Source organism: Bos taurus, chromosome 16 (genome assembly GCF_002263795.3).
Source record: "Bos taurus isolate L1 Dominette 01449 registration number 42190680 breed Hereford chromosome 16, ARS-UCD2.0, whole genome shotgun sequence".
In the NCBI taxonomy this organism is placed as follows: domain Eukaryota; kingdom Metazoa; phylum Chordata; class Mammalia; order Artiodactyla; family Bovidae; genus Bos; species Bos taurus.
The window spans coordinates 51,819,298-51,843,671 of NC_037343.1; the positions used below are offsets into that span (position 1 = coordinate 51,819,298).

General features: G+C 58.5%; 3 protein-coding genes across 7 annotated transcripts in view; all 3 read right to left on the minus strand.

Moving 5' to 3' along the window:
* Positions 1 to 622: 622 nt before the first annotated feature.
* SLC25A34 (solute carrier family 25 member 34) lies at positions 623 to 5,013 on the minus strand. The gene is given in 5 exon segments (NM_001034497.2): positions 623 to 2,375; positions 3,003 to 3,137; positions 3,538 to 3,690; positions 3,800 to 3,865; positions 4,462 to 5,013. Coding segments are annotated over 5 exon segments (915 nt in total). The 5' UTR covers positions 4,840 to 5,013; the 3' UTR covers positions 623 to 2,192.
* Positions 5,012 to 6,543, minus strand: LOC112441770 (uncharacterized). Its single transcript, XM_024976563.1, has 4 exons — positions 6,495 to 6,543; positions 5,998 to 6,065; positions 5,692 to 5,879; positions 5,012 to 5,591 (listed from the first exon to the last, which is right to left on the minus strand). Exons 1-4 carry the CDS (start codon positions 6,541 to 6,543, stop codon positions 5,012 to 5,014), a joined length of 885 nt encoding a protein of 294 aa, XP_024832331.1.
* The window catches only part of PLEKHM2 (pleckstrin homology and RUN domain containing M2), a 39,958-nt gene continuing 22,110 nt past the window's right edge, over positions 6,527 to 24,374 (minus strand). For 2 of the 5 annotated variants that reach the window (XM_059875380.1, XM_059875381.1), the window contains exons 2-19: positions 21,852 to 21,958; positions 20,667 to 20,766; positions 20,025 to 20,112; positions 18,985 to 19,171; positions 17,649 to 17,708; positions 14,405 to 14,633; positions 12,455 to 13,294; positions 12,127 to 12,196; positions 11,891 to 11,981; positions 11,481 to 11,545; positions 11,073 to 11,161; positions 10,316 to 10,448; positions 9,942 to 10,132; positions 9,560 to 9,625; positions 8,837 to 8,996; positions 8,335 to 8,514; positions 8,131 to 8,247; positions 6,529 to 7,487 (exon numbers count right to left, since the gene is read on the minus strand). In XM_059875380.1, coding sequence (XP_059731363.1) covers positions 7,353 to 7,487; positions 8,131 to 8,247; positions 8,335 to 8,514; positions 8,837 to 8,996; positions 9,560 to 9,625; positions 9,942 to 10,132; positions 10,316 to 10,448; positions 11,073 to 11,161; positions 11,481 to 11,545; positions 11,891 to 11,981; positions 12,127 to 12,196; positions 12,455 to 13,294; positions 14,405 to 14,633; positions 17,649 to 17,708; positions 18,985 to 19,171; positions 20,025 to 20,112; positions 20,667 to 20,766; positions 21,852 to 21,930 — 2,880 coding nt within the window. In that variant the 5' untranslated portion in view covers positions 21,931 to 21,958 and the 3' untranslated portion in view covers positions 6,529 to 7,352. Of the gene's footprint in view, positions 7,488 to 8,130; positions 8,248 to 8,334; positions 8,515 to 8,836; positions 8,997 to 9,559; positions 9,626 to 9,941; positions 10,133 to 10,315; positions 10,449 to 11,072; positions 11,162 to 11,480; positions 11,546 to 11,890; positions 11,982 to 12,126; positions 12,197 to 12,454; positions 13,295 to 14,404; positions 14,634 to 17,648; positions 17,709 to 18,984; positions 19,172 to 19,517; positions 19,975 to 20,024; positions 20,113 to 20,666; positions 20,767 to 21,339; positions 21,450 to 21,851; positions 21,959 to 24,374 lie in introns of those variants that run through there. The other 3 variants (NM_001192416.2, XM_059875379.1, XM_059875382.1) reach the window with 3 other exon arrangements.

Here is a 24,374-nt window from a genome sequence, read left to right on the forward strand (position 1 = left end):
CGGCGCTGTGAGTTAAGACCGCTGCCCAGGCGCGTGCCATTTGGGCAGCATGGGGTGGAGGGCATCTCTGGTGGGCTGTCTCGGTCCTGCTCACTTTTCTCACCCTCCTCTGAGCCTTGCCCCACAGCGCCTTCCTGAAGCCCCAGGCCTCATCTGTCCTTCTCAGCCTCTGTTATGGGTTCTCCCTCTCGGCCTGAAGTGTGGGGTTCCCCGCTCCGCCCAAGGTCTGGAAGGGGGCTTCCATCCCCCACAGCCTAAGGCTTCTCTTTCTCAGCCCAAGGCCTGGAAGGGGTGTCTCTCCTCCCACTGCCGGGGGCGGGGTAGGGTCGGAGTGTGGGGTGGGGGGAGGGTGGCCGTGGGGGGGGTAGGGTGGGGGTGGGGTAGGGTGGGGGTGGGGTGGGGCAGCGTCAGGACCCAGCTGCAGGCCCTCGCCCCCTGCACCGCGGAGCCGCCCGCCGTGACGATCCTCCTCGCGTCCACTAGGCGGCAGGCAGGCCTCGCTTGGCCTGAGGGGTGGGGCCGCCCCAGTTTTTTTGGACTCTCCTTTCCCAGACAGAAGAGCCAGCAACGGGTTGGGGTTCGGGAATCCAGAGAATGAGGCTGCCAGCAGTGCGGAGTCGTTGAAGTAGACAAAATAGAAAAACTTTATTGGTTTGGAGTGTGCAGTAGGGCTGCGCCTTGGGAGCAGCTCTTTGCAGACATGGGGTGTTCGGGGAAGGCAGTTCAAGCCACTTGACCGCAGCCAGTCCTGCCTCTTCAGGCACTCAGCGCCCACTTCTGTAGCACGAAGGTCAGTGCCTTAGGGACACGCCCATGGGGGGAGTGTGGCTGCAGCTTGGACAAAGGAAAGGGTCTGGGATGAGGATACCCAGCTCTACTACCTTGGGGAAGTCGCTTCCTTTCCTGGGATCTCAGTCTGCTCATCTGAATAATGGGCACATCAAGAGCGACCTTTCAGAATTGTCATGAGAATCTGTGCAAATGCCCACAGTTCTGGGCGTCTAGGAGACCCTCAGTAAAAGCCCTTAGTTGAGGGGCTGTGTTGTGTCCCCTCCCCCACCCCAGATTCATGTAGGGAAGTTCTAACCTCAGAAGGTGACTGTATTTGGAGATGGGGCCTTTAAGGAAGTAATTAAGTTAACGTGAGGTCATTAGCGTGAGGCCTAATCCAATATAACTGGTGTTCTTTTAAGAGGGGATTAGGACCCAGACACAAAGAGGGAAGACGGTGTGGGGACCCTGGGAGAAGACAGGTGTCTACATGCCAAGAAGGGAGGCCTCAGAGGAAACCAAACCTGCTGAGCCCTGGACATGTAGTCTCCAGAACTGTGAGAAAAGAACATTTTGTTCTTTAAGCTGCCTAGTCTGAGGAGCTCTGTAATGGCGGCCTTGGCAGACTAACACAGATGATGGCCCCAATGCCTCACGGTGCTCCCCAGGACCTCCCCACGTGTGCAGTGATCCCTCAGGGGCACTCCAGCCCCCATGGTCCTGGCTCTCGCCAAGGGCACACAGGTTGGGGGTGGGCAGAGGTGAGTTCCAGTTCCAGCTCTGACCCTTCAAAGCTACGTGGCTTTTCGTCAAAGCACTTCACCTTTCTGAGCCTCCACTTCCTCATCGGTTACAGAATTTTACTACCTCCCAGGACTTCCCTGGTGGCTTAGACGGTAAAGCGTCTGTCTATAATGTGGGAGACCCGGGTTCGAGCCCTGGGTTGGGAAAATCCCCTGGAGAAGGAAATGGCAATCCACTCCAGTACTAGTGCCTGGAAAATCCCATGGACAGAGGAGCCTGATAGGCTACAGTCTATGGGGGTCGCAAAGAGTCGGACACGACTGAGGGACTTCACTTTCACTTTCACTGTGTAAGCAAGTTGATATTGTATGTGACCCAGCTCACAGCGCTGTTCACACCTTGGAGTGGTTATTGTGACGAGTAAGGCTCTGGGATAAGGTAACCTGGGACAGAGAAGGATGAACACTTTCTGGAGAATGGAGTAGGTGGTGATTCCAGGTGGGTCCGCTGGCCCTAGGTGGGCCCAGGGGCTGGGTTGACCACAGCTGTCTGACCACTCTCTCCCTGGTCCTGGGGCAAGGCCTGGGCCTGGGCTGGCTATGGAACAGCCATTCCCAGCTGCAGCAGGCCATGGCGACCTGCCAAGTGGCTGGCTGTGCTGGGGTGAAGGACACCACCTAGCTGCCCTGGTGCTGGCCCCACCCGGCCAGTTTCCGGAGTTCATCCCAGAAGAGCATGCTTAGGATGGTGTGGGGGCCCAGGCGCAGGTAGACGGGGCCCAGACCCTTGTAGAGCGCCAGGGGGCCCTCCTGCCGCCAGATCTTCACCAGGCAGTCGGTGAGGCCGCCATATAGCTTGCCCTGGGGACAGACACAGGGCAGACATCACTGCAGGCATTGTGGGGCCCTGGCTGGCACAATGGCATGTGTCTGTGTGAGGCCTTTGTGGTACTTCAGGAAAAGGCACTGCCCCCAAGCTCCGCGAATCACATAAAGGTGTCCCTTTGGGGTGTGAAAGTTCAAAAGGGGCTGCTTCCTCCAGGCAGCCCCTGCCCCAGGACAGGTGCTCAGTGTGGCTCTTGGCATGCAGGTGGATTTCATCCCTAATGCAGCCTGTGGAGGGCACCTTTGTGCTGGACACATCCTGTACCAGTGTATATGAGGACTTGTGTGTGTCAGTGAGACTGTGGGGTCAGGCCTGGATTCCAGTTCAGGTTCCTCCACTTACGAGCTGTGTGACCTTAGGCAAGTCACTTGATGTCTCTGAGCCCCAGTTTCCTCATCAGGAAAATGAAGGTGGTTGTGAGGAGAGAATTAAAATGTGGACGTGAAAATGCTTAGCACATGCTTGGGACATGGGTGTTCAGCAAACAAGCCGAATTAATGTGTGTGCGTGTAGGTCACATGTCCACATGTCCCTGGCCCTGGGTGTGTGTGTTGAGGGGTGCTCGCCAGCACCCAGCCCTCCCCACTCTGTCCCCTGCTTACCCTGCCTGCCCCGTCCACTGGCTGATTATACAGCCGCGTGCTGACCACGTCGAAGGGGGTCATGACAGCAACCACAGCTATGCTGCTGATCATGCCCCCGGCCAGGGCCACCAGCCAGCTGTCCTCCGGGAGCCACTGTGGGGACATACAGGTTGCTGACCCCTGTAGCTGCCCTCCACCCACCCACGTGGTATCACCCCACCATCTCAGCACCTGGGGGCTAGAAGACCTGGGGGGCAGAGGAGGCCCCTCCAGCCACTCCCCTCCCCACCCCATCCCCCCTGAGCTTCAGGGTTCACTGCCGACTCCCCACTCTTGCTGGACCCAAAAGCCAGGGTCATGGCCTGAGGGCAGAGCCAGGGCCCTCAGCTTTATTAAGGTGCCCCGTCTGTCACCATGACCTCGGCTTCCCTATGTAGGGTCCAGGTAGAGACGGGCGGGTGTGATGCAGACCTGGACAGACAGACAGAAGGAAGGCAGGAGCCCTTCCTACTCCTGTGTGTGGAGGTGGACACAGGTGTCCCCAGAGCCTCACCTGTCGCTCCTGCACCCAGGCCTTGGCAGAGGCAAAGGTGGCCAGCTGAGCGGCCGAGCCGACCATGACCCGGGGCACGGCCCCACCCACGCCCCGCCACAGCCCTGCCAGGCCCTGCTGCCGCCAGATGGTCTCCAAGGCGCCCAAGAGGCTCTGTGGGGAGAGGGCATGGGGTCACTGGGCAGCCCCTGCCTGTCCAGGAGCCCGCCCAGCCCACTCAGCCCACCCAGCTCAGGGAGCTCTGAGGAGAGACAGTCCCTACCTCGTGATGGTGTTGGTGCCCCACGGCCATTGCGGCCACCGTCTGAGCCTGCAGCTGCGTTTTGACCTGTGAGGGCAGAGGTGACACAGGGCCTGGGGATGGTAACTTGGGAGAGCCTGGAGGAGCTGTGTGTGTCGAGGGCATGCCTCGCTGGGCCCTGACACCCAGACCTCCCTGAGCCCGCACCTGCCACCTCCCGATGTGTGGAATAGGGCTGAGGGTGAGGCTCTGGAGGCAGCCTGCGTCTCCATCAGGTGTGACCTGGGACAAGCTCCTTCACCTTCTCGCGACCTTTCTGCTCACCCTTAGAAAGCTGTTCTGAGAACCAAGAGCAATGACAGCATCCAGGCTCAGACAGGGGGCCCTCACCAGAGGGAGGCTTCATTCTTGCATAGGAAGACAAGGGACCTCTGTCACTCTCCGCCCCCTCCCCTGGCTCAGGACTGGTGGGGTGGGGCCCCCAGGGGAGTGAGGATCAGGGCCAAGCCCTGGTGCTCTGGACCAAAGGGCAGATTCCAGGCAGCCTGGGTGGGGATGTTCTGGGGAGCTGCCCCACCCAGCCTGCCCCACCCCACCTGTTCCTTAGAGGCCAGCCCAGGAGGCTGCCACCCCCATGCAAGCTGGGTCACAGGGTAGGGGGCGGATGGAGACAGTGCACTCACCAGGTAAGCAGGGCTCCCCACAAAGGCTCCCAATGCCCCCGCCACAGCTCCCGCGACCACGGTGCCTCCCGGCTGCTGGCTGAGGCCGGCCTGGCACGCCAGGCTGTAGCAGTAGAAGCGGACGCCGTTCATGAGGCCCTGGTAGAGGAGGCCGGCAGCCAGCCCCTTCTGCAGCCCGCACAGCCCATCTGCACGAACCACCGCGACGACGGAGGCCACAAAGCCCCGGTAGAGCCGAGGGTAGGTGCCCCGTTTCTGCAGCTCCCCCTGAAGCTGCAGCCGCGTCTTCACTACCTCCAGGGGGTTGGTGAAGACACAGGCCAGGCAACAGGCTGAAGCACCCAGCACCAGGTCCACAGCTGGGGGCACTGTCTCCATGGCCTGAGGGCCAGGGGCCAGGGGGTGTGGGCACAGGCCCTGGAGTGGCGGTGCTTAGGCTGTTTTCACCCCGTCAAGGCCACAGGGCTGGGGATCGAGGGAGCCTGGGGCCATGTCTTGGAGGGCAGAGGTCTGGGTCAGAGAAGCCGCCGGCTGGCAGGCGGCTCCTGGTCTATCTCGGGAGTCCACCTGCTCTGCTCCTTCCTTGGAGCCCAGGACCCGCCCCTGCCAGCTCCAAACCAATCCCAGCTGCCTCCATCCCCCACACCTCCCTGCAGGGGAGGGCCTGGACCCTGGGATCTGGGGGAAAGGTCACCTGGGCCCCAAGGGAGACTGTGGGCGAGCAGAGAGTGCTGATCAACCAAGAAGCCTCTTCCTGCTCCTCTGGCCCTCCAGCCTTCTCTCCGGCCCTGGGGCAAAGGGCTGGTGCCTGCTTCTGGCTTGGCCAGTGCTGTAGCTCGGGGCCCTGGGCAAGAGGCAGCTGCTTGGGACCTTCTCTCCACATCTCAGCAACTGCTCCTCCCACCGCTGCCACCGTGTGATGTCCCCTTTCCCGGCCCTGGTCTTCTGGTCTGGCTCCCGTGCCCTGTGCTCCCACTGCCAAGTGACAGCAGAGGGCTCCAGAGGCCTGTGAAACTGGTCTGAAATCCCAGGCTCCACTGTTACATGTGACCCAAGCAAGTACTTCCTTTCTTTGAGCTTCAGTCTCTCCATTTTTAAGGTCGGGGTATGGACACCCACTGCAGAAGTTCCTTGAAGAATTATAGATGTGTAAAGAACTCCGAGCACAATACTTCACCCAATCACCCTGGGTGAGTAGGAGATGGAAAAATAAGAGCCGCTGTGTCTCACCGAGTGACTTTGTGGCTTTGGTTGCTCGCCTGGCCAGGACTTGCCCTCCTAGTCCTTCCCCTCTTCCTGGTGGGGCCGCTCCTGGGCTGTGGTTCTCTGGAGCAGAGGCCCAGGCGTGGAGATGGCCCCTGGTGTCTGGTGAGCTGGAGCCTCCCGTCTCTGGGCACTACTGCCAAGTGCCAGGCTGCCTAGGGGGAGCCAGCACCACCGTGCCCATCTCAACCTCTGCTCCAGGGGACCTTTCTCCTGCCGGGGCCACCCCGCATCACCAAGTTCCAATCACAACCAGAGGCAGGGCCACGCTGCCCAGAACTCCGCATTCATGGCCTCCACACCTGCCTCTTCCACGTGTCCACCCTTTTCCTCCTGAAGCCCTGGAGGCCACAGTGTTGAGGGGCTTAAGGGCTGAGGAGCTCCTCCCAGACCGGGCAGGCTGGGCACCCGCTGGCCAGCCCCAGGGTGGTAGCCAACAAGAGGTCTTGGGGACAGCTTGGGTTCTCCTGGGTTTATCCTGAGTGGCGGGTGCTCAGGTCCCACAGCTGGGGAGGAGGGGAGGAGTGCCCTGCCCGGGGAGTGCAGACAAGTCCTGGGACTGGAGCTGGTGGCTTCCCCACCCACCCAGCCACTGCAGGAAGCAGGAGGGAGGGCAAAGGTGAGGCCCAGAAGCTCCCAGTGCCTGAACTCCTCCGCAGAGCATTGTGGTTGCCAGGGAGGGCCCAGAAGCATCTCACGGAAGAGCAATTGTGGGATCAATGAGGAGTGAGGGCCGAGGGGCCTAAGAGGAAGAGTCGGAGATCCCTCACCTCCACCCTGGTCAAAAAGGGCCAGTGACAAGTCTTGGCAATATAACATGTCTATTTTATTTTAAAAAACAAACCCCAGGCCACCTGACCCTCTTCCCCAGAGGGCCCCTCTTGGGAAGGACCTGGCTCCAGCCAAGCAGCTGTCACAGGCTGGTGGGCTTTGCTCCTCTCCAAGCCCTCCTCCCCACCCCGCCATACTCCCGGCAGAAGGACACAGCCTGAGTCTCGGACCCCACAGGCACTGCCAGGTTGGAAGGAGTCAGGGAGGGGCCGTGGACATGCAGAGCCTCCTGGAAGCCAGGGAGGGCCAGCCTGGCCCCCTCACCCCTGTCACCCGTGGAGTCTGGAAGGCAGGCAGCAGTGTGCTTGGGAATAGAGTTAGTGAGGAGCAGACATGCACTAGACCTCGGTGTTCCAGCTTCCCTCCCAGCCGGGTCAATGTTCAAACATGAACAGGGATGGCCGGGCACTCAGAGCCCCCAGGGCAGCCTAAGCCTCTGCCCGGGCCCCTGACCCAGGGGAGGAAGGGGCTCCTGCCCTCCCAGTCCTTCCACTCCCCCTCGTGGACTGAGGCAGTGGCCGCGGGGAGGAGGCCATGCATCTGCAGAGCCCATAGGGCTCGGACCCTCTGCCCCAGCGCTTTCCAGTTGTCCCCTGCCAGGCAGGAAGCCCAGGGTGTGGTGCACCCACTCTGGGTCCCTGGGAGGGAGACTGGGTCTCAAGCCCCACTCAGTGGTTTGGCTGCCCGGGAACACGGGTGGGGGCCTGGCCCCGAGCAGCTCAGTGACACGGCGATGACTGTGTACCGTCCACGTGCCCCGCTCTCCTGACCCGCCCAGGATACCAGCCAGCTCAGCCTCAGCACCAGGGGTCCCGGGAGGCTCTGCCCCGGCACAGGCTGTCGCTCCGCTGCCAGGCACTGTGGATGAGGCTCAGGGCATCCTCGAACTTCTTCTTGGAGGCTTCCTGGATGGCCTTGTGGGGGAGGTCCACCTGTGTGGGGTGTGGCAGGAATCTGAGGGCTGCGCCAAGAGCTCTCAGGGAGCCAAGGGGTCCCTCCGCACCAGGTGTAACCTTGCCCTGGAACTATGTCCATGTTGCTGAGAAAGGAGGGCTCCAGCCTACCGGACGATACTCCCTGAGCTTCCTCCTTACAGGGGTGCACCAGCTCTTGGGGATGGGGGCTGGGGGTGGCACCAGGAGGCAGGCTCTGTGCCTGGGAGTCTCCCTGTGGAAGTGCGCTCTGCCCAAGGTGGGTCCAAAGCTTCTGAGGGACAGCATAGCATGTGCTCATACCAGGATCTGTCCAGGAGTTTGATGAAGCCCCCTCAGCCTGGCTCTGAGCTCTATGCCCCCACCATCTGAGTACAGCTCTAGCCCCACTATAAGCCCTTAATTCCTGCTTTTTGATGGGGACTGAGAAGGTTAAGAATGGCGTTTCCTGAGCTCGATGCTCAGCTTTAGCCTCAGCTTCCCGGGGAGTTAGTGTCCTGTCCCTTTGGTCCTACAGATGTCTCTCCCGGAGCTCCTACTTCAGTGCTTCCCTGGGCCCCTGACCCCTGCCTTGGTCTGTGCCGTGCAGGGCTCCTTTGCCCACGGAAGGACTCCCTTCTGCAGGGCTCTGGCAGCTGGGTACCTGGTAGATGGTTTTCCACCCCGAGTTCAGTGCAGATAGGAATCGGTCCAGTTCAGGTGTGCAGCTCAGGTAGACGACCCAGGGTGGGAGGGGCTGCGCGCTGTCCTGGGAGAACTCCTGGGCAGAGCAGGGGCCCCAGGTGAGCAGACCCAGCACTCCTGTGGCAGGGCCTGCCTCCATCGCCTGCCCCCTCACCCGGCTCACCAAGAGGCAGTACTCCTTGCCCGGTTCAGTGGACACAGCGCTGATGTCAGCCAGCTTGGCAGTACCCAGGGAGCGGAAGAAGCTGGTCTGGCAATCCTCGTGGCACGTGAAGAGGCGGTCATCGGTGATTACCAGGCAGCAAGGGATGCAAGGGCTGGGAGCTACCCCCTGGGGGATGACCTGGGGGGGATGAGGGGGGAGGGAGGGGCAAGCTGGAGCTCTCCAGGGCTGGTCTGCACCAGGACACCCTGCTTCAGGGGCCAGCCAGCCCCGCTGCCCAGCCCTCCAGAGGTCAAGCAGACTCCGCCCACCTCAGGAGTACAGGGGCTGGCCCGGTGATGGTGGGAGTGTCAGGCCATGGGTGGCCCTAAGCTCCAGGGTGGACTCTTGGGCTGGTCCTTGGAGGTCCTGTCTTGGTCCTCGGAGGCTGCTCTATGATGCGTCTGGGTTTAGGGAAGGGCCCCTAGGGGCCCGGGCTGGGGGTAGGGGAGAAGGCGCTCACCCCCTTGGACACGGCCTGGCACAGGTGCTGCATCCAGTCGGCCATCTCAGCCTCGCTGTCGGCGCTCAGCTCAAGGCAGGGCCGGTCGGCGAGGATGACCTGGAAGGCGTGGGGCCGATCCGTGGTGTTGGATCTCCGACAGCCACCGCACTGCTCCCCCCTGGGCCAGAGGAGGAGGGTGAGACGGGTCGAGGAGGCAGAGGTGGCACAGGGGAGCTCCTGGGGCTGGTCGAGGCCTGAAGACCTGGGGCTGCCCCAGAGTCTGGGGCTGGAGGACACCAGAGGGTGGTCCAGACCCCACAGCTGGGCAGCCCTGCCCCAACTCTTTTCTGTGTAGCGCCTTTAATCTCCAGGATTACCAAAGTCCTTCCGCATACTGAACAGGGCCAGGTGAGGGGTGGAGAATCAGCTCTCAGCCCCACCCTCTCCGAATCAGCACATGTTGCCCCTCGTGGGCCTGATGGTCCCTCCAGGTGTGTGTATGTTCATCTCCCCCTTAGGTCAGGCGCTTCCCAGGGAAAGGACTGCCTCCCCATCAGACTGGATCCTTTCCAGGCAGGGAGCTCCTTTTGCCTCCCCCAGGTTCCCCTAGAGCTCAGCAGACCCCAGGGCACTGAGTGGGGGTGGGGCTGAGTTGAGCCCCAGGCCCAGCTAAACCTTGACCTTCAGCAGCCACACAGGCCCCAATACCTGCCCAGCAACCCCATTGCCCAGGACACTTACCCCATGTTCACTGAGAGCAGGGGCGTCACGTCGGTGCGGTCAGGATATTGGTAGAGGATCCCGTTGCTGCAGGGGCACAATGGGGCAGGGGTGAGTCTGGGCTGGGATCTGGGGGCCTGCAGAGCCTACATCCTGGGGATCCTTGCAAGCTGGGGCTTGAAACCCAGAGGCCAAGGAGGCTGGGGTGGCTGGGAGGGTGGAAAATCTACAGAGGTACCGCAGGGAACATGTACCCCCAGACCTGGGGACAGCAGCCCTAGTCTGCACCTGAGATGGCCTGGGCTTCCTTGGCCCTATGTGGCTGACACCACAGAGAAGTTCTAGGATCCCCGTGGGAAGGAGGGTGCTGTCCCCCACCCCAACCTCCGGCCAGAGCTCTCACCTGAGCACCACGAAGCAAGTCTTCCAGTGCTCCTTGCCCAGGTAGGAGGTGCCTGCCTTGTAATGCAGCATGCCTTCTTTGGTGATGGTGCCCTCGGGGGGTGAGCAGTGGCAGGGGGTGGGGCCCAGGAACTCGTCCTGGGGGTCCTCCCAGTGCACAAGCCCATAGAAGCGCACAGTAACAGCAGTCGCCTGGGGAGGGAGGGGGCAGGGTGAGGACACACCCCAGCTGGGGAGGCGGCTAGGCTGGGGTGGAGGGGAGAGCCTGCTGCAGGCAGATGAAGGGAAACATGAAAGACCGCTGTCTGCACCTCGTGACCCTGACACCAGGGCTCGCATCTCGGGGACAACAGCCTCTCCTCCCCGGGTTCTTACCTCACACTTAGATTCCTGGGCCACAAATTTGGCCAGAGCCAGCTTCTCCATGGTGGCATCAGTCAGGATGCTGGGGTAGGGGGGTTCCCGACAGCCCTTGATCATGGCTGACTTCAAAGAAGCCAAGAAGAACCTGTGCGGGGAGTGGGGTCTGCTGTCAGAGGCCTGGGGCCCCCACCTCTCACAGGGACAGGGCTTAGTCCTGAGGATGTCTGACCTGAAGGGGTCACAGGGTTTGAGGGGAGGGACCCATCTGGAACCAGAGCTAAGGTGGCTAAGGTGGCGGGTGGGGCAATGAGGTGGCAGCAGTCCTTGGTCATTAAACGGTGGTCTGGGAAACCTAACCCTTCACAATGGCCAAGGGACCTTGGGTCTTGACCACAAGGGAAGCCCGGATGAGGTGATGCAGCAGGACTCAGATGAAGACCCGACCTCAGGACAGACAGTTTTCCCACGGAAGCACGTGGGGCAGGAGTGGCCCCGTGGCCCCAAAGCAGGGGCTGTGCTTTCTGTCCTGTGGGGGTGATTCTGACAGCCCTCTTTTCCTCTGTGGGGGCCACTGAGGGTCTGAGGTCACCAGTCGGTCAGTGTGTCTGTCACCCCCCTGCTTCTCTGCCCGGACCGCAGGCTCCAAACGAAACATGTCTCTGTTTTCTACTTCTTCATAGCCCACTTCCCACCCTCCACCCCCAGGGGTGTGGCCAGGCCAGTAGTGCATGCTCTGTCTCCTGGCCGGCAGAAGGGGCGTGTCACTCACTCTGCCAGGGCCACGTCCGCTGTGTCCAGCAGAAACTGCTTCCTGCGGTTGGTGCACACCAGCTTCACCGTCTGTTGGTCGAGGCCCACCTGCCGGAAACCACACCCCACATGCACACGGAGCTTGGCCGCGGCTGCCACAGGGGCAGCCATGGCCAGACAGAGGGCGGGCTGGGGAGGGAAGAAGCACAGACTGGGGTCACCAAGCAGTGGGCAGGGATGCTCGGATGTACAGAGAAGGAAGAGGGACCCATGGGCTTGGTTCTTATCCTTGGCATCCGGGGGGTAGATGAGAGCTGGCACCCCCCCGGGACTGAGGCCAGGGGCCGGCCTTGCTCTGCAGCTCTGAGGCTGGGTGGCCTGCGGAGCCCTACAGACAGCACACACCAGCCGCGGAGCCCGAACTCACCGACACGTAGTCGAGCTCATTGTAAGAAACAGCCTCTTCCACCAAGTATGGCTTCTCTGTGGCCCCTGAGAGAGGAGACCCCAGTGCTCGTTACCCCTGGGGGCCTCTCTGCCCTCCCCGTGCCCCATTTCCCAAGATCTTTTCTCAGTGAGGACCCGCCCTCGCCCTGCTATCTGAAATGATGGGGTAGGAGAATGACATGGGGTACTCATGGAGGGGCCCCCAGGCTCACGTCCTGGGATACTGACAGCCCCTTCCCACGTGCAGCGGAGAGATACTCGGGGCCAGCGGGGTGGGGGTAGAGGGGTGGGAGGCAAGAGGCTTTTGGTGGGGGGTGGCAGGTGCAGGGAATGAGGAAGCAGTCAGTCTCATCCTCCACGTGCCCTGGCCCAGCCCGGGGCGGCAGGCACCTTTCCGGAGCAGGTAGACATAGCAGTCTGTGAGCAGCACGTACAGCAGCTGCAGGTTGCCCTCCATGTGCCCGGTGCTCATCCGGATCATCTGAGGGGCCGGAGCAGAGAGGTCAGACCCCGAGGTGCACACCCCGCCCTGGACAGCCCGCGCCCCCTTCTGAGCAGGCGCAGGGCCCATCCAGCCGTGCCCTCCCTGTGTGGCTCTTGCTCATTCTTGAGATCCCAGGACTTACTCTGAAGAGCTGCTCTTCGTTTTCTCGAAACACATGGATCATCAGCAGGAGCAGGTGATTGTTGTCTACTCTGTGAGGGGGACAAGTGTTGGGAGGATGAGGCGTCAGCTAGAGCAGGGCCCACACAGGCGCACGGAGACGAAGGGAGCACGGAGATGATGCGCGCACGGAGGTGAGGCGACACCAGAGGGCCACACCCCTTCCTACCTCCCAGCCCAGGCTAGGTCTTCCAGGAGCTGTGCTTGGCCTACTTGGAGGGCAGATGCCCAGCGTGCCCTGATCAAGGAGAGCCATGGCTCACACATGTGGCACAGACAGCCTGGCTCACCTGAACTCTGCCGAGTGGGTCATCTCAGAAGGGCTCCCCTGGCCCTCCTCCACCCCAGAGTCCTCGGCGCTGCTCAGACAGGGGCTGGGCTGGTCTCCCTTGAGTCTGCAAAGAGCCTCCTGGGTCCCAGGCTCTGGCTCCAGCCCCTCACCGTCCTGGGGCAGCTGGGCGTCCAGTTCCTGGGCCTCTGGCTTCTGTGCCTCCCCCGGGGTGTCCTCTAAGGGCCGAGGCGTCTGTCCTGGTCCTCCTCCTCCCCCCGCCTCTTCTTGGCCAGCAGCCGCAGGGCTACCAGGAACATGCAGCGGTTGGCCAGGCCCTGCAGGGTCATGGTGGCCGCCACCTGATGTAACAGCACTTGGACTCTCGACGGTAAAGCGGTAGAAGTCCATTGGGGCTGGAAGCCCCTCACTAAAGTCGCAAAATGGCGGCCTCTCCGGGGCGTCCCCGGGAGAGCCGGTCCGAAAGGACTGGTCCGGGGGCTCGACGTGGGAGCGCCAGGTGGCCGGGTCCAGCTGCCCGTTCAGCTGGTCGATGACCTTACTCAGGGGCTGCCCCACGCGCTCCATGGAGGTGTCCTTCATCTCGGGGATAAGCAGGCCCACCTGGCCGGGCTCTGAGCGCTCGCTGCCCTCCACTGTGCTGCCAGGCCCCTGTCCCTCCTGTGGCGGGGAGGCCAGGGTGGTGTCTGGGGAGCCCTGGCCAGGGCCTGGGCTGCTGACCACGGGGTCGCCATTGCCCTGCCGGGCACACGTGTGCTGGGTGGAGGCTGGGTGGAGTGGACTTGCTTCCTCATCTGATCTGGGCTTCTTCTTCTTGCCTGTTTTCTTCTTCTTGGTGACCCTGGATGGTAGTGATTGGGAGAGGTTTAAAGCTGGGTAACCGGTACCGAGGGCAACAAGGTGGGCTGGGTCAGAACAGGTGAACCTGCGCAAGGAGCTCAGAGAATCAGAGCTTCAGGAGTCCCAGGCAGCACTAGGCATGGGACCCTGGGCCAGGGGCCAACCGCGGCTCAGGCGCCGAGTACCTCCCGCTGCTGGCAGAGGCAGGGCCAGCATGAGGAAGGCACAGGGGAACCCCTGAGTGGGTCCTGTGAGTTCTAGCTGGTGGCACACTAGGGTAAAGTGCTCTCAGGAATGGAAACAGACCATGGCTGGTCAGACCAGTGACCCCTCTACTCAGACTCCCCGCAGGAGGTGGGCTGACCCTGAGCTGACCTCACTTTACATTAGGTATTGAAATGGATAATTCAAAAGACTCAAATTCTTTTGAGCTCAAATTCCTGGCTCCGAGTTGGCTGGAATGGACCTGGCTAAGCAACTCTAGGTCTGAACCTCTCTAGCTGCTCTGGATTTGAACCAGCCTTTGGGAGTGGGACTCCTGGCTCCAATCACTGGGGAGCAACTCCCCCCACCTTGGGCCGGGAACCCTCTTATTCAGGTGGAGGGACTCAAGAGCAGGAGCCGGAGGAGGTCAGAGAGCCGAGGAGGCTCTTGGCCAAGAGTTTCCAACCTTGTCATCCACCTCCTCCTTCCTTCTACATCCCCGTCAATGTGATGAAGATGCTCTTCTTTCAGTGAGCCATGCTCAACTAGAATTGGTACAGATTTCAGAACTTGTGCATTGATGTCCAAGAACTCCCTTGGAAAGAAGTCCAGGCTGAAGGTGCTTTCTGGATGGACTGGACAAATGCCCCCGGCAGCCTGGGCCTGGCCCCTGAAGCCGTCTGTGTTGTTGCCTGTGCCACCCATCTTCTAGGCTCGGGCCCTCTTTTTCCTTTGATCAAAGAACTACTGAACAGGGAGGGGTACCTGGTCTCCAGGAAGAGGGCCAAATGTCCTCGGGGTGAAAGGGGGTGGGTCCTAGTCTGTGTGGACTAAAAAGTGATGCTAGGAGCAGACAGGAGGGACACCAGGACGTTCACCCAGCTTCTCGGGCCCCCTCCCCGCTGACCTGATGACCTCGAGCTCTGTGCAGGTGTCCGGTAGGTCTGGAGTGTGAGACTCCCCCTTCTCCTGAGAGCTTGTGTGCACAGGGGTGGTGTCGGAGGAGGACACAGTCTCGGCCTGGTCCTCATTGAAGGGGTTGTGGCGCTGGGTGGGACTCTTGGTGGAAGCCTTGCTGCTGGTTGGGTCTGAGGTGGTGGAGCGGGGGCCGCTGACAGTGTCTGTGAGGTCTCCGTCTGGGAGAACAGGAAACACGAGACAGCCCTTCAGACACCAGCTGGGGACCCCAGGCCCCCAAAGCATGCCTTATCTCGGGAGGGAGGCAGGCGAGTTCTTCCCAGAGCATTCTGACCGGGGTGGCCCCGTTTCAGGAGTGGAAGCCTCCTGCCAGCAGGACGTGGGATTTGTGCTTCAAGAGCAACTTGGAGGAACGCCATCGCCACCCCCTCTGGGTTCCCCCCTCTCACAGATCTCAACAATTTGGCCGAGTTTGAGTCAAGAGCCTCAAGGTTAAGCAGGCTCCAGGTTTAAGCCCTACGGGGGTGGTGACCTTGATGGCTCAGAAGATGGGCCGCACGCCTCGCAGGCTAACATGAGCCTCCATTAGCGCAACACGCCCTTGACAGGACTGAGATACCCAAAGTCCTCTGAAGGGACCCCCACGGTGGCAGATACAGAGGGACAGAGGAGGAGAGAAGAGAACCAGGATCCGAGAAAATGAGGGCTGCAGACGCTGAGAGGCCAGGACAAGGAGTCTAAGGCTGAAGAGCTGGGGGAAGGGCAGGAAGAAGGACCTAGAGCACAGTGAAGAGGGCAGAGTGGGGAGAAAGATGTGCAGAGTCGCTGCCCCCACAGAGATGCCTCGTGGGCCCTTCTCCCCTGAGAGTCAGGTGCTGAGAACTTCATTTCATTCAAACCTCAGCCTGCCTACTGGCCCTCCCTGGGCACTCTCCCCCAGGGAGACAGGCCCTCTGGAGAGGAGCTGGTCTCTTACCCCCTCCCACCCCCTCTCAGCCCTCCCACCCTCAACTGTCCATCCCAGGTCCCTGGAACGGGACACTGAGAGGAGGGAGTGTCAGCATGGAAGCATAGGGGGTGTTTATCCAGTGGCAGATGGAAGGCCGCCCAGGCTGGCAGGATAGCTCGGGTGATGGTTGATGGCAAAGGACACAGGATGTTCATGCCCCACTTGCCAGCCTGCGCACATCTTGCTGGCCCTTATCTGCCAGAGGAGACGTGGTGCACAGGCTTCCCACCCTCAGCCTCATCTGGAAGGGCCCAATCTGGGAAGCCACGGGGTAGCTATCTGCTGACGCAGCATGGCATCAAAAGTACACTGTCTTTTAATATAAGGCCAAAGGAGGGGGCAAAGAGCAGCTGCCAGCTCTGCTAGAGAAACACGAGTGAAATAGGAGCCTTTCTTCAAATCTCCAGGGACCCCCAGAACTTGTTTCTCAGATGCAGAAAAGCCTGCCCTTCAGTCTGAGAGGAGGCTCTTGCTAAGTCCACGTGTTCCTGTTCGACCCCGAGAGGTGCAGCTGTCCAGGGGAGGGGTCCCAGGAGTGGAGCAAGCAGATCATTGGGCGTGGTGGGGTCCCGGCTGGGATACCCACCAGTTCTGTACATAAGCCAGGGCTCTTGGAAAGGCCTCCCCAGTCCCCACCCCAGGGCCCGGAGCTGCCTCCAAATCCTGCTCTTCTCCAGGTGTGAGAAGACAGAGCCACCTCAGGGGAGCTGCCAAACCGGCTCAGGGCATCGTCAGCGCTCCAGGAACCAGGAAAGTGGGTGGTCACTGCTGGGACAACCTCACCCCACCCCAGAGCCCAGCCCAGCCCGAGCAAGCAGTGCGACTGGGCTGTTAGTTCTCAGGCCACAGGAGCTCTGGAGGGCTGCAGAGGGTCAGGCCCTGCTTGTCGAGTGACTGCCACAGGAAAGTAGCTGGGTCAGGAGTGGGTTAGTTGTTAGACCTGGGGGGGTGGGGATCAATGCCCAGCATGTGAGCTGCAAGAAGAGAGGCAGAAAGGATAAATGATGTTATGATGGAATTCTGGATTTCAAGCTAATCTCAACTTAAAATGGGGGACTCCTTAATGCTACTCTCTTGGCCAGATAACATAAATTTATTTTTCTCAAAGCTATATCTTATTTTCCTCAAACCAAAGCTACTGCACACTCACATTACTTGGGAAAAGAGCCTCCATCATCCATGACTCAGATGACAGCTGTAACACAGGGGCCAGCTCTGAGCAGAACCGCCGTCCCTTGGCTCAGGGTGACCAGCCGGCACCACCTCCTCCGGAGGCCGACCCTGCACCCACCCTGGGCAGAAGTGGCCCTCAGGGCAGGGCTGTTTATTAACAGGGGGTCTGGTTTTGGCCTCAGCTTTAAGGAGGAAGGATTAACCTTCTCAGAAATACGTCCTCTGCTTGGAATAGTCATGGGAATCCCAAGAATAGCTTCAGGGCTGTTCTCAAGCCCAGAAGTGGCGTCACCAGTAGAAAAAGGCCCAAGCATTGCTGCCACCTAGTGGACAGGGTGGAAAGATGAACAGATTTCTTTTTTTTTTTTTTAATCTTTATGGCCACGCTGCGTGAAATTTGGGATCTTAGTTCCCTGACCAGGGATCAAGCCCACACCCCCTGCATTGGCAGCTCAAAGTCTCAACCAGTGGGCCAACAGGGAAGTGCCTGACAGATTTCACTTTAGTTGACCTTAAAAATTCAAAGAGGATGTTTCAGCCATGCTAGGGCAATTTCCCTCATTCAGACCTCAATCTCCTCCAAAAACACCCACGAGGAAGCCGTTAAGAAGTGGATCAAGCTGTCTGCACTGCCTCCTGATGTCTGTAACACAGAAGCGCGTCTGACTTAAAGGAGCTCGCAACCCCCATGTTCAAAGGCAGTGTTTTCCTGAACAATCTCCCCACGAGGGCCCCACAGCTGGTAGTCCCCGTACACGTCTGGTGCATGACTGGCACTGCAATCGGGACGGGTGATCCGTGTGTCCCCAAAATGCGCTCAGCGACTCAAGGCCACGGCATAAAGGGAAGAATCTTGCACTGGGAGAAAGGGTTGGCCTAAGCCTCAAGGTCAAGTTCTACTGCAGAATTCCATCTGTCAGAACACCAGACTTGGCTTTATTACGATCATTGACATTATCATAAATAACAAGCTGATTCTGAATCATGCAGCAAGCTTGGTATGGAAAGGTTGCAAAACAGGAAAAGAGGGTAACAGCGGACTCTGTCCCACCTTCCCAGTCTGTGCTGGGTACGGACGGCACTGCTGGAAACACATCTCCAAAATCATAATCTACAAAAACGAGGGACAAAACTGAAGATTAGAAACACAGGTAGTTTGGCAGGACAGGGAGGGTGGGGGGCAACAGGGTGGGAGGCATGGGAAGAACACAAGAGAGGAAAAATTCAACTTTCCGTATTTTCTCTGACCACCTCAGGGGAACTTACAAGGAGCCCGCCTGCTTCTCAGCTCGGGCACTGGCCCAGTGACCTCTGACCCCTAGGAAGACCTGCGGGCAATCCGTTCCAAGCCCGGAAGAACATGGCTCCCCTGCACCTAACCTCCTTTCCTACCCCTTGCTCTCCTTCCTGCCAAACCCAGCAGCTAAGAAGAGGTGGGCTCAAGGGACACCTCTGTCGCTGGGCAGTCTGGCTGCTCCCTTGAGGCCTGTCCTGCCGACTTCCCTGAGCCCGATCCAAGCAGACTGAGCTGCCATCTCCTGCTCCTATGAGAGTAATGCAAATCTAGCTAACACCAGACTGAAAGTAACTGCCCTCCCCGGGAGAGAGGACCACATCACAGGCAGAAACAAAGAAGGTCAAGGTCTCAATGCTGATGCAATTCTGGGTGCCCCTGGGGCTGAATTGGTGCTTGGAGCCCCTTCGCTGGAGATGAGGTGGGGTGCAGTACATAAACGGCTCTGGTTTCCCACATGGGGCAACAGCCAGTTTTACAAATCAACAGAGGCCAAAGGTTTGGAAGAAACCAGGCTGTTCCAACCAGCCGTTGGACTAAGACAACAAATGACTACAGACAGGAGGATGTTCTTTTTGGTCTTTGCTGCCACGTGTGTGATTGCCTCTGACACGCTGTCAAGGACAGGAGGGACTCAGAAATCGATGGACCAGGGGAAATGGGGGCGAGTCTGCCTCTAAACTTTGAGATCCATTGGGTTCTCCCTCCTTTCAGGGGTTGCTTAGCCTTTTCTACCTAGAATCGAGGGTAGGACCACCCCCAAAGTGGGCAGTGCTCACCCCTGAAATGTCAGGAAGTTTCCAGGTTGCCTTCCTGATCTTCCTGACCGCAGACAACTGCCCTGGTGCGTGTCTGCAGCCTTCTGAAAAGGGGTCTAACATTCATAAGATCTCATCGTGGCTTTTGATCGCCAGAATCAGTTTCTGAGCCACCACTGGGACTTTGAGAAAGAGAAGAGCCGGGAAGTGACTGGCCTGGTTTAACTCTGAATTTCCACCACTGGACCAGCCGAGAAAGATGTCCCCCGGCCAGGCTTACGCGGCTTAGAATCCATTCACAACAGAGGCCGGCCCCTTCCCGCCCTGGCACTCACCCTCACTAGACGGGGCGATGGCGCTGTCATCCCACTCCAGGGTGGTGGAGGTGACGGAGTTGAAGGAGTTGAGGGAGAGGCTGTCTGAGCCGTGGACTGAGCTGGGGAGGCGGTCTTCAAAGTCCAGCAGGTACTGCGGCTTGTAGTAGTCGGGCATGTAGGGGGCCAGGTCTAAATAAGGGGCATCCTGGGGAGAGAGAGGAAGAGGCAGGTTGGGGTGCCAGCAGGCCACAGGGGCCTGAATACACGGCCTTCCTTGGACCGGCCTTCACACTCTCCCAGGCTGGTTTTTCTTTGGAAATCAACGTGCTTACGGTACTAAATCCAGAAATAAACTGCTGAGAGGAGGATTGTGAATGGTAGTGGCCCATAAGGCTGTGGGCTCGGGGTCAGGGATGACAGTGCCTGCTGGGCCTCCTGACCCTCCGTAACTTCCTGTACTCATTTTCCCCAGTTTCTACTACTTTTTAGGTCTGTGCTGTTGGAGTCTGGATCTAGGCTGGTGACCCAATTAAGAGGGGGCAGCTTCTTACATCTTGACGAGGCTGCAGAGGTGCCTCTGGAGCTCCTGGGCTGCACTGCAATGGCTCTAGTGCGTGACCGTGACCATGACTGACCATGACCAGGAGGGACGCTGGGAAGCAGGAAGCTGAGTGCATGACCGTGACCATGACTGACCATGACCAGGAGGGAGGCTGGGAAGCAGGAAGCTGAGAGGCTTCCAGGATCCCAGGAGGCACAAGGATGAATCTGCCTCGACTCTCAAAGATTCATGTTCTGAACATGAAGGAGTATTAAGTGCTAAAATACTCTAGGTGATGTGGTTTTTCTCCAAGTTGGGACAGAGACAGGAAGGAGCCACCCAAACCAGGAATTCTGGCCAAGAGAGTCACCTCAATTCCCCTTGGCAGCCCCTGAGCCGTTCCCTCACCTGAACAAACAGGATGATGCTCAAACTCAGCCTCGCCCATCAGGCTCCCTGGACGGGACCTCGGCCACCCTGCCCACCCCTCTGCCCCGTGAGAGCCGGGACGTCTCACCAGGTCCAGGTCAAACCGAATGAACTCCAGCCCGGATACCAAGGTCAGGAAGAGGGTCAGGTGGTCATGGCTACACACCAGGGCATTCCTGCGGGGCGTGAGACAGGGTCATTCATGGTGGCCCTGGGCCTGGTTTCCAGCATGGCCCTGCCTCCCCAACAAGCCAGCTATGTTGAAGTTTGATGTGTGACCTCCTCCCTCCATCCCCAAGCTGGATGCAGCCTCTGCCCACCCCCTTCCAGCACTCTTGCCTGGGTCTGGAGCCACAGGCACTTTACTGCCTGTGTCTTCAGATATGGGGCCTGTGGCAGCTCTCGGCAGCTGCTCCGAACACTTGCTGCAGCAATGCCAGCAAAAGCTGAGCGTTCTGGTCAGGTCTGAGGCCTGGCTGGAGGGTTAGGCAAAGGCTGATCAGGCACCAAACAACTCGTGGAGCCCAGCTGGAACCTGGACTCCTGGCCAGAGCCATCACAGGCAAGCTCCACTGGCTTTCAGGCCATCACTGGTGTGTCTTCAGGCTGCCCAGCTGGACTAGGCCCCTGGGGGCCGGGCACAGTGTGGTATGTGCATGGGTAAGATGTTGGGACGAAGTTCAGGGCACGCAGGAGCTGCGTGCATGAGACCCCGCATCTGGACACTCACTTGACATAGTACTTGTGCAAGAGACCCAGGTTCTCCTGGAACAGCCGCAGGTAGCTCTCTAGGGAGTTTTCATTGAGGGCCAGGTACAGCCAGGCCCGGCCTGCAAATGAAGGGCAGGAGTAAGTGGGAGGAAGGTCCAGCAGGTGCCAGCTTTCCTTGGCCTGGCAAGGAGCGGAGGGAGGAGGAGTGGCCGAGGACAGTAAGCACCCCAACAGCCTTCTCTCCTGTGGGAGTGCCATGCCCTGAAATCTTGACCTTCCTCATCAAACTCGAGCCTGTAACTGGCCAGGAAACTTGGATTGACAGGGCAGACTGCAAATCCCAGGGTAGACTGCAAACCCCACATGGGTTGAGAAATGTAAGGATGCTGCACTGATCCTGTAGCTGACACTGATCATAGCTCAGGGAGAGAGGCGAGACCCCTCACTCATGCTCGGGCTGGGATTCAGGAGGAGCCCAGCTCTCTTTAGCATCTTACTCTCCTTCCCCACGGCCACGAGGCTGCAGCCAGATGTCATGTGCCGGGGAGAAGCAAGGCCTTGTGGAGAGCGCTGGCATTTTAACAGCCCTCCGCCACTGGACACCATGAGGCATTGGCCTCCCAGGTTGACCTGAGTCCCAAAGCTACCTGCAGGGAGGGCGAAGCTCCCCGAGTCAGCCTGGCTCTACTCACTGCGCCCCAGGTTGGTGGCCACGTGCTGTAGCACCTCGATGTGCTTGACGGCCTCTCTCCTGGTGAAATGAACCACGAGCACCCAGTAACCAGATGAGAGGTCCTGCAGCCTGAGAAAGTAGGACAGGAGCTGCTGTGACCTGGATGGGGCCACCCTTGGACGCTGTGGTCAGCGGGCCCACCAGCCTCTGTGTCAGCGGGAAGTGCAAGGCTGAAAGCTGGGATTCCCAGGGCACCCACAGGTCTCCTCCTCCTCCTCCACCACCAGGCCTTCACGCCATCATTTCATCTGTGGCTAATCCCTTCCCCCATCATTCATGCCTGCTCAGAGACGGACTGCTGGGACAACCTCAGACAGTCTGCAGCCCCCTTGAGTGAGACCAATGTCTTTCTGCCAGGAAAGAAGAAATAAAGGGCAGACAAGGCTAGGGACTTTCCTCTGGAGGTTACCATGGCCTTGGTCCTGCCCTGTCCAGCCGCATAGTCCTCTCCAGAAACTGCTGTCCCCTTACCCGTAGAGCAGAGCGTGGTCCAAGTGCTCACATAGACGCTGCAGGACTTTGTCGTGGTTGCGGATGGCAGGGGTCTCATCTTCACAGGCAGCAAAGTAGCTCTGCAACTGAAAGGAAAAACAAAATCCCCCCAGATTAGAAATGGACGAAGAGGAGGGCCACAGGAGGTCTGTAATCAGGAAGGTAACTAAAGGGACTTCCTTGGTGGTTCAGTGGTTAAGAATCCCCTGCCTTCCAATGCAGGGGATGTGGGTTCAATCCCAATTTGGCAAACTAAGATCCCATGTACCTGTTCACCGCAGAGAAGATCCCGCATGCCACAACGAAGACCCAATGCAGGCAAATAAAGAAAGAAATGAAATTAAAAAGAAAAAAGAAAGTAGCTAAGAACATCAGTCAAAGGATGTATCCACGATGACCAATAGAATCAACCTCGAACTGCCTGCACCAGCTGCTTCTCCTGTACCACAGGTGTCAGTGGGCATGGCAAGGGCGCTAACTTAGAGCCCAGTCCCCAAGAGGCACTCCTGTGTGCTTGTCACAATGACAGCTCGATGCTGGCGAGGAAGTCATGGTCTACATGTGGGTCTCAGGTGACACCACGCTTCCAGCCTGCGCCACCAAGCTATATAACTCTAGGAGCTCTGAAGTAAAGTGAAGTTGCTCTGTCGTGTCTGACTCTTTGCAACCCCATGGACTGTAGCCCACCAGGCTCCTCCATCGTGGAGTTTTCCACGCAAGAGTGCTAGAGTGGGTTGCCATTTCCTTCTCCAGGGGATCTTCCTGACCCAGGGATCAAACCTGGGTCTCCCGTATTGCAGGCAGACACTTTACCATCTGAGCCACCAGGGTACCTACAATATTATGTATACAAATGAACACACACTGCCCAGTAAATTCCCTCGCTCCGCCCTGGAGTTGGCCACACGGTGGCCTGCCTGAAGCTGCCCCTCTGCACAAACCAAGGGCTGAGGGACGTGGGCACCTGCTCCGATGGCCTTCTTGTCAGAGGCTGACATGGGATACTGGGTTTACCTGAGGAAGCTGGCTGGATATGGATCCAGGTACCCGCCAGGCCCAGGTTGAGCCCTACACCAAGAATTACACCATTCCCAGGCTGGACTAAAAAAAGATTTGGGGGCTTTCCTGGTCTATGCTATGCTATGTTGTCACTTCAGTCGTGTCCGACTCTGTGTGACCCCATAGATGGCAGCCCACCAGGTTCCCCCATCCCTGGGATTCTCCAGGCAAGAACACTGGAGTGGGTTGCCATTTCCTTCTCCAATGCAGGAAAGTGAAAAGTGAAAGTGAAGTTGCTCAGTAGTGTCCGATTCTTAGCGACCCCATGGACTGCAGCCTACCAGGCTCCTCCGTCCATGGGATTTTCCAGGCAAGAGTACTGGAGTGGGGCGCCTTCCTGGTCTAGCGGTTAAGAATTCACCTGCCAATGCAGGGGATGTGGGTTCAATTCTTCGTCCAGGAAGATCCCACATGCAACAGAGCAACTAAAGCCCATGCTCCACAACAAGAGAAGCCACCTCAGTGAGAAGCTCACATACCACAGTGAAGAGCAGCCCCCGCTTACGGCAACTAGAGAAAGTCTGCGCACAGCAACAAAGACCCAGTGCAACCAAAACTAAATAAATAAATCTAAAAAAAAAAAAAAAAAAGAAATAACCTAATATTATACATGCAGAGTACATCATGTGAAATGCCAGGCTGGATGAATCATAAGCTAGAAACAATACTGCTGGGAGAAATATCAATAACCTCAGATATGCAGATGATACCACCCCAATGGCAGAAACCGAAGAGGAACTAAAGAGCCTCTTGATGAAGGTGAAGAGGAGAGTGAAAAAGCTGGCTTAAGACAACATTCAGAAAACTAAGATCTTGACATCTGGTCCCATCACTTCATGGCAAATAGATGCGGAAAAAAATGGAAGCAGTGACAGACTTTATTTTCTTGGGCTCCAAAACTGTGGATGGTGATGCAGCCATGAAATTAAAAGATGCTTGCTTGTTGGAAGAAAAGCTATGACAAACCTAGACAGAGTATTAAAAAGCAGAGACATCACTTTGTCATCAAAGGTCTGTATAATCAAAGCTATGGTTTTTCTAGTAGTCATGTATGGATGTGAGAGTTGGACCATAAAGGAGGCTGAGTGTCAAAGAATTGATGCTTTAGAACTGTGGTGCTGGAAAAGAGAGTCCCTTGGACAGCAAGGAGATCCAACTAGTCAGTCTTAAAGGAAATCAACCCTGAATATTCATTGGAAGGACTGATGCTGAAGCTGAAGCTCCAACCCTTTGGCCACCTAATGCAAAGAGCTGGCTCATTGGAAAAGACCCTGATGCTGGGAAAGATTGAAGGCAGGAGGAGAAGGGGATGACAGAGGAGGAGATGATTGGATGGCATCACTGACTCAATGGACGTGAGTTTGAGCAAACTTGGGGAGACAGTGATGACAGGGAAGCCTGGCTTGCTGCTGACCATGGAGTTGGACATGACTTAGTGACTGA

Bases quoted from the DNA above. Each gene is read 5' to 3' on its own strand.
- LOC112441770 (XM_024976563.1), bottom strand. From the start codon at position 6,543: ATGTTATATTGCCAAGACTTGTCACTGGCCCTTTTTGACCAGGGTGGA. The intron at 6,066-6,494 runs GTGAGGGATCTC...TGTGGCCTCCAG, and splicing joins CCTTTTTGACCAGGGTGGAG to GGCTTCAGGAGGAAAAGGGT. The intron at 5,592-5,691 runs GTGAGACACAGC...TAATTCTTCAAG, and splicing joins CAAAGCCACAAAGTCACTCG to GAACTTCTGCAGTGGGTGTC.